The following is a 15,865-nucleotide window of genomic DNA, read 5'->3' on the forward strand; positions in this document are numbered from 1 at the left end:
GAGTAAAAAAGTTCAAACTAAACTTCCTTTTTAAAAGTTTGTCAAAAATAGTAGTTGGAGGTAGATTACTGCTTAGGTTACCTGCATTTAAATAACTGAAAAACTAACAATAGTTTTGCTACATTAGTTGATACCAAACAACTTCTCTCTCTGTGTTTTGGATATATACTGACATATAATAATATAAGTTTCAGGTATAAAACATAATGATTCTATATTTACATATACATTGTGAAATGACTACAGTAAATCCTGTTATCATCCATTTTCACAGTCATAAATTATTTTTCTTGTGATGAGAACTTCTAAGAACTATAACTTTGAAAATTCAATACGGTACTATTAAATACAGTTACCATAGTGCACATTACATCACTATAGCTTATTTATTTTATAACTGGAAATTTGTACCTTTAGACCACCATCAATCATTTTTTTGCCCTAGCCCAAATTTTCACTTTGGATTTAACTGACAATAAATGCATTTTAAATAATTACTGGAGTCTATGAATCACTTCATGATGGATTGTTTTCTGGAAATATATATGTTTATAACTGGAGTACAGTTGATTTATAATATTATATTAATTTCAGATATACAATATAGTGATTCAATATTTTATAGATTATACTCCATTTAAAGTTATTATAAAATATTGGCTATATACCATGGTATACAATATAGATCATGCTGGATTTTTTTTAAAAATCTAGGTTGCTGAAGTAATTTTAATTCCAGAATCAATTAAAAAATACAATTCAAATTTTTACATGACCCTAAGATTTCAACATTAGTGGTTAATCTGTCAATTTTTACCTTTGTTGAACTCTAAAATCAATATTCTAGCATTTATTCAGCATTCTATATTTTTCTAAAGCTTCAAAATTGTTTCTTTAAAATGCTGTGGATAAAGATGACATTTCAAAGACATTATAAATAAATAAGAGAAAGTAAAAATGAAAAAATGCTTAATGGTTTGCCTAAAATCACAACTGGGAGAAGGCAATGGCACCCCACTCCAGTACTCTTGCCTGGAAAATCCCATGGACGGAGGAGCCTGGTAGGCTGCAGTCCATGGGGTCGCTAAGAGTCAGACACGACTGAGAGACTTCACTTTCACTTTCATGCACTGGAGGAGGAAATGGCAACTCACTCCAGTGTTCTTGCCTGGAGAATCCAAGGGACGGCGGGGCCTGGTGGGCTGCCGTCTGTGGGGTCGCACAGAGTCAGACATGACTGAAGCGACTTAGCAGCAGCAGCAAAATCACAACTTACTTGGAGAGATTTAATTTCATCAACACAATGTTTGTTGTTTAGTTGCTAAGTTGTGTTCCACTCTTTTGCGACCTGATGGACTAGCCTATCAGGTGCCTCTGTCCATGGGATTTCCAGGCAGAAATACTGCAGTGGGTTGCCTTTTCCTTCTCTAGAAGATCTTCCCAACTATACCTATTCATAATAGCTGTCCTTCCTATTATACTTTCATGGAAAAAACTGAAAAGCCAGATTCAAATTAACATTTTATATAATTAGGACAGCTTCCAATATAGTTTATGTATTTATAAGGGAACTATGCAAATATGTATTTGTGTACTGCATGTATATTTGCTTTGTGTGTGTGTGTGCGCTCAGTAGTGCCCAACTCTTGGCGGCTTGATGGACTGTAGGCCACCAGGCTTTTCTGCCCATGGGATTGTCCAGGCAGGAATACTGGAGTGGGTGGCCATTTCCTTCCACAGAAGATCTTTCTGATCCAGGGATCGAATCTGCATGCACTGTGTCTCCTGGAGATGTTAGCAGATGGATTCTTTACCACAGTGCCGCTTGGTTGTCATTAAAAACAAATTATCAAACTACTAGCACTTTTAAAGGCACTTTTTATTGTTGGGGTGTTGGAGAAGTCCCTTGAGAGTCCCTTGGACTGTAAGGAGTCCAACCAGTCAATCCTATAGGAAATCAGTCATGAATATGCATTGGAAGGATTGATGCTGAAGCTGAAACGCCAATACTTTGGCCACCTGATGTAAAGAACTGACTCACTGGAAAAGACCCTGATGCTGGGAAAGACTGAAGGCAGGAGGAGAAGGGGACACCAGAGGATGAGATGGTTGGATGACATCACTGACTCGATGGACATGAGTTTGAGCAAGCTCCGGGAGTTGGTGATGGACAGGGAAGCCTGGCGTGTTGCAGTCCATGGGGCCGCAAAGAGTCCGACATGACTTAGTGACTGAACTGAACTGATTTTGCAAGCTAAACGGCATAATATTTCAAAAGATGATTATATAGTTTTTGAACATCTTCCTGAACACAAATTTCTGACAACCTAAACCAGCTGAAATACACTGAAGTATGTTTTTCAAGTATACAAGTAAAGTCTTACTTTGGGTCCCTGGTAATAATTACTGTCCCAGGGATAACTTGTTATATAGCAAATATTTGCTCCCCCTTCTGTGTAATAAGGAATTTTCTCTGGGAAGCAATAATGAAGTTATGGGTTAAATTTCCCAGTCCACCTATGTATTATGAGTATGTACATGTTCATCCTCCAATTTAAATATTCAATATTATAAAGTTCTTTAAGGATAAAAGACTTGAGTATTAAAAGCTTAATTTTTAAAAAATGCTGAACACTATTAAGTATCTGCATCTATATTAGCATGATTATTTTATAGAATAATGAAAAAAAAGGTTTTGAAGTATGATAGCCCTTTTATGGCCCTGGGCAACTTTCTTTTAAAAAACCAGTTTGAACAGTGGGCATTATTTTGTATATATAAAACTTCATGTACATGCCCATTATACCATGTATATTTATGTTATGTTAACTCTCTCTAGCAACTCTCTTTCTCTGTTCTGAACTGCAGTTGTATTTCTGGAGCCAACCTGTTGCTTTCCTCCCTTTCTCCCACCCTTCCGTCTCTTTTCCTTCCCTCGTTTCCCCCCTCTACCCTTCCTTTCATCCTTCCATCCTCCTTTCCATCTTGCCATCTCGGTGTTTCTCTGACAAAAGGCAACTCAAGGAAGAAAGACTTTAGCAGCTGGTTCAGTATTTTTGGAACTTGAATTGTGAGAAACCATGTTTTTCTAAGAGTCCATTACATTAAGATGAGTAAGTATAAAGAACTGAGTGAAAGTACTAATCTGGGAAATGAACTTTGGCAATTATGAATATGAGTTTCAAAAACCAGACTGCTTCATTATTACTTGTTCCAGTGTGCCACATAAGAACCTTGTTGATAAAAAAAAATTATCAATCCTAATTGATAAAGTACTAATTTCATCTGATGGTAAAGGTCAATGCATGCTTTGGGGTTTCCCTGCTGGCTCAGTGGTAGATTCCATCTAACAATACAGGAGACATGAGTTTGATCCCTGGGTCAAGAAGATATTATGGAAAAGGAAATGCAAGCCACTCCAGTATATTCTTCCCTGGAAAATTCCATGGATAGAGGAGGATGACAAGCTATAGTCCGTGAGTCATAAAAAGAGATGGACATGACTTAGCAACTAAATAACAGCAAATTAAGTTAAGTACCCAATTTAAGAAACTAGAAAAAACAACAGAACAAACCCCCCCAAAAAGCAGTATCTGTCTTAGCCTAAGTAGTAGAAAAAAGTTACCTTTGAGACTTTTTAAACACAACTCTGGGTTACACATAGGTTTGAGGGCATGACTTCACACTACAAAAAAGTTTCAAAAAACATCCAACTAAGAAGTTAATAATTAAAGGGTCTCAGGTTAGTGATGGCCTTTTGAGTCCCTCAGAGAAGGAAATACATGAAATCCCTATTGGGGAACAGGCCCTCAAATACTATGAAAGAGTCTCATGAAGTCCCACTAGTGGAAGAACTCTGAATAGAAGAGCACGAAAAACATAGAGAAACAGTCTACTAAGAGCAAGAATTACAAATGTAACAGTATGATTAAACTCTCAAGATTCAGATAAAAGATTTGATAAATAATATAAAAGAATTTTACTGGACATGGAACAACAGACTGGTTTCAAATCAGGAAACGAATGCATCAAGACTGTATATTGTCACCCTGCTTATTTAACTTGTATGCAGAGTACATCATGCAAAATGCTGGACTGGATGAAGCACAAGCTGGAATCAAGATTGCCGGGAAAAATATCAATAACCTCAGATATGCAGATGATACCACCCTTATAGCAGAAAGTGAAGAGGAACTAAAGAGCCTGTAGACGAAAGTGAAAGAGGAGAGTGAAAAACCTGGCTTAAAACTCACCATTCAGAAAACTAAGATCATGGCATCTGGTCCCATCATTTCATGGAAAATAGACGGGGAAACAGTGGAAACAGTGAGAGACTATTTTTCTGGGCTCCCAAATCACTGCAGATGGTGACTGCAGCCATGAAATTAAAAGACACTTGCTCCTTCGAAGAAAAGCTATGACCAACCAAGATAGCATATTAAAAATCAGAGACATTACTTTGCCAACAAAGGTCTGTCTAGTCAAAGCTCTCGTTTTTCCAGTAGTCTTGTATGGATGTGAGAGTTGGACTATAAAGAAAGCTGAGCGCCGAAGGATGGATGCTTTTGAACTGCAGTGTTGGAGAAGACTCTTGAGAGACCCTTGGATAGCATGGAGATCCAACCTGTCAATCCTAAATGAAACCAGTCCTGAATATTCACTGAAAGGACTTACCCTGAAGCTGAAACTTCAATACTCTGGCAATCCTGATGAGAAGAACTGACTCATTTTAAAAGGCCCTGATGCTGGGAGGGATTGGGGGCAGGAGGAGAAGGGGATGACAGAGGATGAGATGGCTGGATGGCATCAGCGACTCAATGGACATGAGTTTGAGTAAGCTCCAGGAGTTGGTGATGGACAGGGAGGCCTGGCGTGCTGCGATTCATGGGGTCGCAAAGAGTCAGACACGACTGAGCGACTGATCTGATCTGATCTGATGCCCTGTATCATAATAAATCAGATTTCATTTGGTCAAAATGAGTTGATTTTCTAAATCATTTAATATCCACATATTAAAAGAACCTTTTAAGTAGCTTTTAAGTAGTTTCAAAGCTATTCTATACCACGGGTACAAAGTTGGTACTGGTTGTTTAAATTATAGTCATGCTACGATAAAAAAGATAATAGGTAATAGGGTGACAGTGGAAAGTTTATACCCCACATCAAGTAGGGATGGTATTGAAACAATATAATCATCATTTAGCATTGTTTCTTCTCAGTTAATGAAAGCCTTTCAGTGAGAGGTAAATTACCTCTAACTCATAATGTTTGACTTAACATTTATTTCAGATGAAAAAAATAGCATAAAAAGCACAACACATAAATAGAAAAAAACAACAGTGCCAAATTTTCATTACATCTCTTGCTATTTGAACAAAATCAGTTAGACCTGAAGCCTGCTAGAAGTTTTCCTTCACACAGAATTATTATCAACCGAGAAAATTATGTTCAACCTAAAAAATATTACCTAATATTGAAAAAGTTAGGTGAAATACTTATTCAACATTATTACTGAAAATCCTAGCCAGAGTAATTAGGCATGAAAAAGAAGTAAAAGACAACAAAACTGGATAGGAAATAGCAGAATTATCTCTGTTGATTAACAACATGACCTTGTAAGTATAAAATCTAAAAATTCCACAAAAAAACTGTTAAAACTAATAAACTCATCAAGATACAAACTCAAACATAAAAGTCAGCTGTGTTTTTATACAATAACAATGAGTATCAGAAAAGGAATAAAACAGTTCTATTTATAATAGCATCAAAAAGAGTAAAATACTTAGGCATAAACCAGGAAGTGAAAGACTACAAAGTATTGCTAAAAGAAATAATGCTAATGCTAAGTCACTTCAGTCGTGTCCGACTCTGGGCTGCCCATAGAGGGCAGCCCACCAGGCTCCGCTGTCCTTGGGATTCTCCAGGCAAGAATACTGGAGTGGGTTGCCATTTCTTTCTCCAATAAGAGAAAATAAATGCACATATAAATGCTCCATGTTTATGAATCAGAAGACTTAATGTTAAAAATGAACAGTATTTGGCAAAACTAATACAATTATGTAAAGTTTAAAAATAAAATAAAATTTAAAAAAAATTTAAAAAAATTAATAAAATGAACAGTTGTTGTTTGATACGTACCACATTTCAGTTGGGAAAATTTTTTTTAAAGTTCTGGATACAGTTGATGGTGATGGTGGCACAACAACCTGAATGTACTCAATGTCACACAATAGTACACTTAAAAATGGTTTAAATGGTAATTTTGCATTGTATATTTTACCAGAGACAAAGCTTTGATATAAAAATCTTAATTGGGACGTAAAATCATAATCTCATAGTATCAAAAGAATACCAGTGTATTTATTTAGCATTTGTAACATATGTTCATTAGTTTTATTTTATACAGACTGGGTTACTAGAGTGGCATACAAAATATTTGACCATTAAATATTACTTTATCAATGAGCAAAATAAAATTTTCTATGAATCAGTTCAGTTCAGTCACTCAGTCATGTCCAACTCTTTGCGACCCCATGAATCGCAGCACACCAGGCCTCCCTGTCCATCACCAACTCCCGGAATTCACTCAGACTCACATCCATCGAGTCAGTGATGCCATCCAGCCATCTCATCCTCTGTCGTCCCCTTCTCCTCCTGCCCCCAATCCCTTCCAGCATCAGAGTCTTTTCCAATGAGTCAACTCTTCGCATGAGATGGCCAAAGTACTGGAGTTTCAGCTTTAGCATCATTCCTTCCAAAGAAATCCCAGGGCTGATCTCCTTCAGAATGGACTGGTTGGATCTCCTTGCAGTCCAAGGGACTCTCAAGAGTCTTCTCCAACACCACAGTTCAAAAGCATCAATTCTTCGGCGCTCAGTCTTTTTTCACAGTGCAACTCTCACATCTATACATGACTACTGGAAAAACCATAGCCTTGATTAGACGGACCTTTGCTGGCAAAGTAATGTCTCTGCTTTTGAATATGCTATCTAGGTTGGTCATAACTTTCCTTCCAAGGAGTAAGCATCTTTTAATTTCATGGCTGCAGTCACCATCTGCAGTGATTTTGGAGCCCCCCAAAAAACAAAGTCTGACACTGTTTCCATTGTTTTCCCACCTATATCCCATGAAGTGATGGGACCTGATGCCATGATCTTAGTTTTCTGAATGCTGAGCTTTAAGCCAACTTTTTCACTCTCCTCTTTCACCTTCATCAAGAGGCTTTTGAGTTCCTCTTCACTTTCTGCCATAAGGGTGGTGTCATCTGCATATCTGAGGTTATTGATATTTCTCCCTGCAATCCTGATTCCAGCTGGTGCTTCTTCCAGCACAGTGTTTCTCATGATGTATTCTGCATATAAGTTAAATAAGCAGGGTGACAATATACAGCCTTGACGTTCTCCTTTGCCTATTTGGAACCAGTCTGTTGTTCCATGTCCAGTTCTAACTGTTGCTTCCTGACCTGCATACAAATTTCTCAAGAGGCAGGTCAGGTGGTCTGGTATTCCCATCTCTTTCAGAATTTTCCACAGTTTATTGTGATCCACACAGTCAAAGGCTGTGGCATAGAGAGTATTATTATTGGAGTTGGAAACCTGGAACAAGATGTGCACCTATACTCCCTTTAAGGCTTCCCTGATAACTCAGCTGATAAAGAATCTACCTGCAATGCAGGAGACCCTGGTGTGATTCCTAGGTCAGGAAGATCCACTGTAGAAGAGATAGGCTACTCACGCCATTATTCTTTGGTTTCCCTTGTGGCTCGGCTGGTAAAGAATCCACCTGCAATGCGGGAGACCTGGATTTGATCCCTGGGTTGGGAAGATTCCCTCGAGAAGAGAAAGGCTATCCACTTCATTATTCTGGCCTGGAGAATTCCAAGGACTGTATAGTCCATGGGGTCACAATGAGTCAGACAGGACTGAGCAACTTTCACTTTCACTCCCTTTAAGGATGATAACATTAGTGTCTTTTGTCTATCCAGTCCTTACCTCTTTCCTAATAGTCTCCTAAGCTAAAACTTCTTCTATATGCAAATAATGCCTAACTAAGACCCAGTTTAGATAAGGGGTGAGTGGTACCCAAGTGCCTTTTCAAGTAGGATTACCTTGTTGACTAACTTGTTGATTATTATACAGCGACTGTGGAATTTCCACACAAAACAAATTTTCTGTAGATAAGTAAAACAAGAGGGAACACTTCCTATATAATTTTATGAAGATAGCATAGCCATGACACCAAAATACAACAAAGTTTTTATGTAAAAGAAAAATTAAAGGTCAGTATTACTGATGACTATACAAACTCAAACCCTAAACAAAATATTAACAAACACAATCCATCAAGATATAAAAAAGAAACTATACCACAGCCAACTTGGGTTTGTTCCAGATGCAAGATCAGCTTAATACTGAAAATCAGGGGCTTCCCTGGTGGTTCAATGGTAAAGAATCTATCTGTGAATGCAGGATTCATGGGTTTGATCCCTGATCTAGGAAGATCCTACATGCTGCAGAGCAATTAAGTCTGTGCAACAACTATTGAGCCTGGGAGCCACAACTACTGAGCCCATGTGCTACGACTACTGAAGCCTGTGTGCCCCAGAGCCCGTGCTCCACAAAAGAAGCCACTGCAATGAGAAGCCTGAGAACCACATTTTGAGAGTAGCCCCCGTTCACCACAACTAGAGAAAAGCCTGCAGAGTAATGAAGATCCAGCACAGCCAAAAATAAACAAAATTTTTTTAAAAAGAAAGATAATCAAACAAAGTTACTAGTCACCTTAAAGGAAGAGGAAGAAACTAGTATATAACCATATCAACTGAACAAAAGTTCCAAATACCAAAGAATACTTCTATAATAAAATGGGAAAGATTTCTAAAAAGAAAACAAAAATCTTACTGAAATTAAGAAAATACAAATAGAGGAATGTACCATATTCATAGATACTCAGTTAATATTTGTACTAACATATTGAGATGAATATTAATATTATCTCCACTTTTAGAGATAATGAAACTAAAGAGAAGAGGTTAAATAATGTGATCACAGGGCTTCCCAGGTGGCACAGTGGTAAAGAATCTGCCTGCAATTCAGGAGATGCAGGTTTGATCCCTGGGTCAGGAAGATCCCCTGGAGGAAGGCATGGCAACCCACTCCAATATTCTTGCCTGGAGAATCCCATGGACAGAGGAGCCTGGTGGGCTACAGTCCATGCAGTACAAAGAGTTGGACACAACTGAAATGACTAAACACAATGTGATCATAAACTTTAGAGATAAAAATTCAAACTGTCTGCTTCCAAAGTGTTTTCTATCGACTGCATTAACTTAGAATCACACTTGGATGAGTCGGCCCAGTACCTGGTTTGTGTGACACTAGCCGAAATTCACTACATTTCGATTTTCTAGTAAATGAGATTTCCAACAATCCCTTTCAATAGAATAGCTATAAACTGATGGAATTAAGAGAAATATCTTTGCTCACTTGTCAAGCTCTGTAAAATTGTTATCCCAAATTAGAGGGAGGCAATCCTTAAAGCCGACAAAGTAGAGTCTATGACAAAAAGTGGGGAAGTAGCAGAAACAATTTAGCTGGTTTTCCTCAGGAGAAAAAAAAAAAAAAAAACACCTTAGAGAAAATAAATTACCAACACTCGATTTTTTATGTTTGCAAAGTTACCATGAAAACCAAGTAAATGACTTCTAATTTTCACTTTTTTTCTCTTTGGTACTACATTTTCTGGCAAAATTAGAAATATGCTTGAATTCATTCAGGGATAGTATTATATGCTGTCTTAATTCTGTACCATCCATATTGGTAGTAAGCAAATCATTAAAACCACAGAAATGTGCTCTTCTTAGTAAGAAAATCAGTACTAAATAAAGAAAATCAGTACTAAATAAAGTATATTGAATGATTCTACATTCACTTTCTTCTACTCCTTAACTTATGTAATAAATAACTCAGTTATCAACATATTTCACTAAGTAAAAAAAATTAAAATAGCATTTCTAGTATTAGTTTTGAAATGGTTTCTCAGGCACAGGTCATATAAATTGCATACAATATCTTCAGGACAAAATAACTTCATTAAGAATTAATCAACCTTTATATATCAGTGTTCATACAGCATTATTCATAATAGCTAAAAGGTGGAAATAACCCAGATGTCCATCAACAGATCAATGGATAAATAAATACGCTATATCAGCAAATGGAATATCAGCCATAGAAGGGAATGAAATTCTTATACATGTTACTATGTGAATAAATCTCTAAAACATTACACTACGTAAAATAAGCTATACAAATACTTACAATTCCTCTTATATTAGGTTCCCAGAATAGATGAATTCACAGAAACAGAAAGTATTAATAATGGTTATCAAGGATGGTGATGGGAAAATGGGGAGTCACTGTTTTATGGGAGAAGACTTTTTGTTTGAAATGATGAAATAGTTCTGAAGATGGATAGTTGTTATGGCTGGGGCATTAAATATCATTTAATAATGCCACTGAATTGTAAATATAAAAATGGTGGAAATGGTAAATAATGTTACTTATATTTTACCCACAATAAAAATATTCAGCAAAAAAAAGTTAACCATTGATTTTGAGAATCTAATATAACACATACAAGACAGAATGAGGAAAACAAAGATCCCAAAGACCAGTTCTCAGTACTCAAAGATGTTAAAGAAATTTAAATTCAAGTAACATGGCAGATCAAGTTGAAATGCATGTTTTCCATTTCTACCACAAAAGCACTGAAATTCTAGATAAAACACAAGAATTTTGTCTTTTCTTTTATCTGTTCTTCTTCAATCATTAATACACTGTTTATCTGGGAGGCTAACCTATGTGAACAATATGTACAAATATTCTTGTCCTCTGGTTTCTAGTTGTTCTGTGGAACAGCAGCAGGAGACAGGAAGGAAGAAAAAAATATGAAGTCAGAGTATTAGTCCATTTCCCACGCCTTTAAGCCTATTTATAGCAATAACATCCTAGTGTTACTGCTCCAGGTACTACACTATCTCCAGTGGTTTCCCTTCCTAGTCAACACCTTTGTCCTTATGAGAATGTCACTTTCCTCTGATTCATAAAATAGTGAAACTTGAAACAAATAAAAGGAAATCTCAAGATGTCAGAAATGGAAGAGGAAACACAAATCTGAGTAATGAATGGGAACTGAGTCTGTGGTGGTAAATGGAGGTATCAAACTCAAGTAGAGGTTTGAGCAATGTCATTTTAATTCTCACTCAGGGCAATGGCACCCCACTCCAGTACTCTTGCCTGGAAAATCCCATGGATGGAGGAGCCTGGTAGGCTGCAGTCCATGGGGTCGCTAAGAGTCAGACATGACTGAGTGACTTCACTTTCACTTTTCACTTTCACGAATTGGAGAAGGAAATGGCAACCCACTCCAGTGTTCTTGCCTAGAGAATCCCAGGGACGGTGGAGCCTGATGGGCTGCTGTCTATGGGGTCGTGCAGAGTCGGACATGACTGAAGCAACTTAGCAGCAGCAGCAGGGCAAACTGAAGTCTAGGTTGGAGCCATTTACATAAAGCCTGGACCCAAAAAACAGCTGCTTTTTTAGTCAAACAGACGACTCACATGAGGCTTCACTAAACTATAGAAATGTCGTGAATGTTTTCCATATGGGGCACCAAAGTAGGGATGGAACAAGAAAGAAAAACACCAACCTCTCTCTTCTCTCACCTTCCAAATCCCTACTTGCCTCACTGATTGAAACTAGGTTGATTAGATAGTTTAAGGGATACTTGCTAAAGTGGAATTAAAAAAGGAATTGAGAAAATGCCTTGGAATGAAAACAAAGCACTAATGACAGTACAGGAAAAAAGAAAACAAATACAAATCAACTAACAAATAGTGGTGCACAGACAAAGAGAGAGAACATGAGAAGTTCTAGAAAATAAGACTAATGGGAATGTAGAAGAATTTTCCTGCTGTTGTCTGAGAATTTTTTAGAACTGAATAAAAATACTCCACAAAACCTCAAGCCCTGAGCAGGATAAAGGAGAACACACCTACACTTGGTGGCAACAGTTTACTTTTAAAAGAAAAATTTATCAATGAATCAAGTTCTAGAATTCATATGATAACACACATTAGGGACCCTGGAGTTAGAAGGCAGAAGTTTTCATTTCAGCTTTGCCACTTACCTATACAATCTCAACCAAGTCACTTAACCTCTGTAGTTACAAATTCTTCATTGTAAAAGGGAAATAATACCACCAATTCATAATATAGGTTTCAGAATTAATAGAAACAATGCTTACAAAGTGCTCAGAGTTGAATGATTGCAACAGATAACATGGCATGCAAAGACAGCGTTTACTGTCTGGCTCTCTACTGCAAAAGATTGTGACCTCTGCTTGAAGATGGTACTTGCTTCTGGGCTACCCCATTGTAACAGAGCTGTGGGCAGTTGCCTTCTCTCTTATGTGCTCTACCTGGCAAGAACACTTCCATCAGAGCCATATTAGGGCAATGGGCAGAGACACCACCAGGAAGGCAAGACAGGCCTTGATCAGGCATGAGGTGGGGCCAGCCATGCCAGCTCTACTCACAGAACTCTTCTAAATATTTAACATGCCACCTCTAAGTGAGTGAGTGAAGTTGCTCAGTCGTGTCCAACTCTGTGACCCCATGGACTGTAGCCTACCAGGCTCCTCCATCCGTGGGATTTTCCAGGCAAAATACTGGAGTGGGTTGCCATTTCCTTCTCCAGAGGATCTTTACAACCCATGGATCAAACCCGGGTTTCCCGCATTTTAGGCGGATGCTTTACCAACTGAGCCACTAGGGAAATCATGCCACCTCTAGGAACACACAAAACTTTTAATTTTCTTCTTAGCACTGACTACATGAAGAAGACTTTGTTGAACTAATTAAATGGTATACCACAGTAGCACTATGCTGTTATAAAATGATTTTGTTACAATGGGGAAGGGATAGAATATAACTATAGGATAATTTCAATGTGACAATTATATTTAAATCCATCAACATCAACACTTTTTCTGAGGCAATTATAAAAATATTAAAAATATATTTATAAAAGTAATACTATGACTCAGAGTTTACTAAGAGACACCAGAAGATGTGTCAAAACTTTGCTGGGACATGGAACTCTTGGCCCTCAGGGTTTTAGAGTAGAGCCTAGAGTGAATGGAGCTTTCAATGACTGAGAGATTCTTTTGATTACTCCAGATGCAAACATCATCTTCTATGTATGTAATGACATGAAAATGGTAGGGAAGCACTACTGTAACTAACTACAAAATATATACTATGTATATATTTTTATAGTTAATTACAATGTTGTGTTAGTTTCTGGTTACAGCATGGTGATTCAGTTTTATATATATATTCATACACACACAAATATGTTTTTCAGATTCTTTTTCATTATACCTTACTAAAAGATACTGAATATAGTTCCTTGTGCTATACAGCAGGTTCTTGTTGTTTACTATTTTATATATAGTAGTGGTATATGTTCAGAGAAGGCAATGGCACCCCACTCCAGTACTCTTGCCTGGAAAATCCCATGGACAGAGGAGCCTGGTAGGCTGCAGTCCATGGGGTAGCAAAGAGTCGGACACAACTGCGCGACTTCACTTTCACTTTTCACTTTCATGCATTGGAGGAGGAAATGGCAACCCACTCCAGTGTTCTTGCCTGGAGAACCCCAGGGACAGGGCAGCCTAGTGGGCTGCCGTCTCTGGGGTTGCACAGAGTCGGACACGACTGAAGCGACTTAGCAGCAGTAGCAGCAGTGGTATATGTTAAGCCCAAACTCCTAATTTGTCTCCACCCCCACACATTATCCCTTCTGGTAACCAGTTTGTTATCTATTTCTGTGAGTCTGTTTCTGTTTAGTAAATAAGTTCATTTCTATCATTTTTTAGATTCCACATATAAGAGATACCAAAAGCTCTTGCAGTAAAGTTCTTACAATGCATAGTGTTCTTACAATGCAAAAGCTCTTGAGACCAAGAGATTACTGTATTGAGCAAGTCAGACAAAGACAGATATAATATGGTTTTGAAAAATGAAGAACTTCAACTTTCTTTAATGTAGTATTTTCCAAACTTATTTAACCAAAGACTTCTTTTTTCACAGCCAATATGTTGACATTGCACAAAATACACTTTGTGAAAAACTTTGGTAATCAAAAGCTTGCGGTGATACATTGATAGACAAGGATAATACAAGGGAAACTGATAAAAGAAGTTAAATACTCTGGGCACTTCACTGGTAAAAAGGAGAGTGTCCCACTAAACAGCTGTTTACTAAGTACTGTATTAAACAATGTTAAGATGAGCATGAGGACGCACGTATTTTGGGAGTAGTCTTTTAGAAAGAAATATTTAAAAAACATCACAAGTTCAGAAAAGACAGGGCTCATCTGAAATGGACACCTGCTGGTCATACATCTAGGACCTGCCATTCACACAAAGTACAATTTAAATGGTACTTTCTAAAACTGTGCTGTGTCCAAGCTAAACAGAAGGACATGGTAACCCTGATTATGAGATTTAATACAGATGAACATGCCCTGCAATTTCCAGAAGGAAGTCAATGTTTTTACCCCCAAAGGGTATGTCCCATTGACTCCATATCCTGAACAGTTTTAGATTTTCATTTGGGGAGAAAAAAAGTACTTCTATCACTTAGGTCATTGTGATTCTTAAGATTTGGAATAAGCAGGAATAGAGGATAGAGAAGTTGCTTATGCAGGGGTCAAATATCAATAGTACTACTCCAACATGCAGTACTTGGGTGCAATCTCAAAAATGACAGAATGGTCTCAGTTCACTTCCAAGGGAAATTGTTCAACATCACAGGAATCCAAGTCTGCCCCAACCACTGATGCCTAAGAAGCTGAAGTTGATTGTTTCCATGAAGACCTACAAGACATAAAACTAACACCAAAAACATATCCTTTTCATCATAGGGGATCAGAATGCAAAAGTAGGAAGTTAAGAGATACCTGGAATAACATCAAGTTTGGCTTTGGAGTACAAAATGAAGATGGGCAAAGGCTAAAAGAATTTTGTCAAGAGAGCAACAACCTTTTCCAACAACTCAAGAGACAAATCTGCACAAGGACATCACTAGATGGTCAATACCAAAATCAGCCAAAATGGAGAAGATTCTCTGACAGTGATTGAAGTAGGTGAAAATCCTGTTTATAAGTAAATATTTGAGCATTAAATTCTGTTTTAAATCTAAAAACAGTATTTTTTGTATTTATGCATGATTTTAGTATATATTGGAGAAGGAAATGGCAACCCACTCCAGTATTCTTGCCTGGAGAATCCCATGGACTAGAGGAGTCTGGTAGGCTGTGGTCCATGGGGTCAGTTGCAAATAGTCAGACAAGACTAAGTGACTGACACTTAGTATATATTAAGAGCTCCAGAAATGCAACTACTGAAAAGAACAAAAAATTTCTTTTCTTTGAAACTTTATCAAGTTTGCATTATTTCAGAAAATCACACCAACAATGGTCCCACTTGCAGCATTTAATAGTCCTGTACAAGTATGTTTGCATCAGATACATTCACAGTAATTATATGTACCTGGCAACTGCATTTCAACTTCTTTTTTTTTTTTTTTTTTAATTTTTTTTTTTTTTATTCTTCCAATTTTATTTTATTTTTAAACTTTACATAATTGTATTAGTTTTGCCAAATATCAAAATGAATCCGCCACAGGTATACATGTGTTCCCCATCCCGAACCCTCCTCCCTCCTCCCTCCCCATACCATCCCTCTGGGCCGTCCCAGTGCACCAGCCCCAAGCATCCAGCATCATGCATCGAACCTG

General features: G+C 37.5%; 1 protein-coding gene across 22 annotated transcripts in view; it reads right to left on the minus strand.

Moving 5' to 3' along the window:
- The window catches only part of VPS13B (vacuolar protein sorting 13 homolog B), an 804,527-nt gene that overhangs the window by 371,396 nt on the left and 417,266 nt on the right, over nucleotides 1-15,865 (minus strand). The window contains exon 27 of one of the 22 annotated variants that reach the window (XM_061438336.1): nucleotides 13,631-14,943. The exons of the other annotated variants lie outside the window; for them this stretch is intronic. Coding sequence (XP_061294320.1) covers nucleotides 14,875-14,943 — 69 coding nt within the window. The 3' untranslated portion in view covers nucleotides 13,631-14,874. Of the gene's footprint in view, nucleotides 1-13,630; nucleotides 14,944-15,865 lie in introns of those variants that run through there. 22 annotated transcript variants of the gene reach the window in all.

The sequence above is a fragment of the Bos javanicus genome, chromosome 14 (assembly GCF_032452875.1).
Source record: "Bos javanicus breed banteng chromosome 14, ARS-OSU_banteng_1.0, whole genome shotgun sequence".
NCBI classification, from domain to species: Eukaryota; Metazoa; Chordata; class Mammalia; order Artiodactyla; family Bovidae; genus Bos; species Bos javanicus.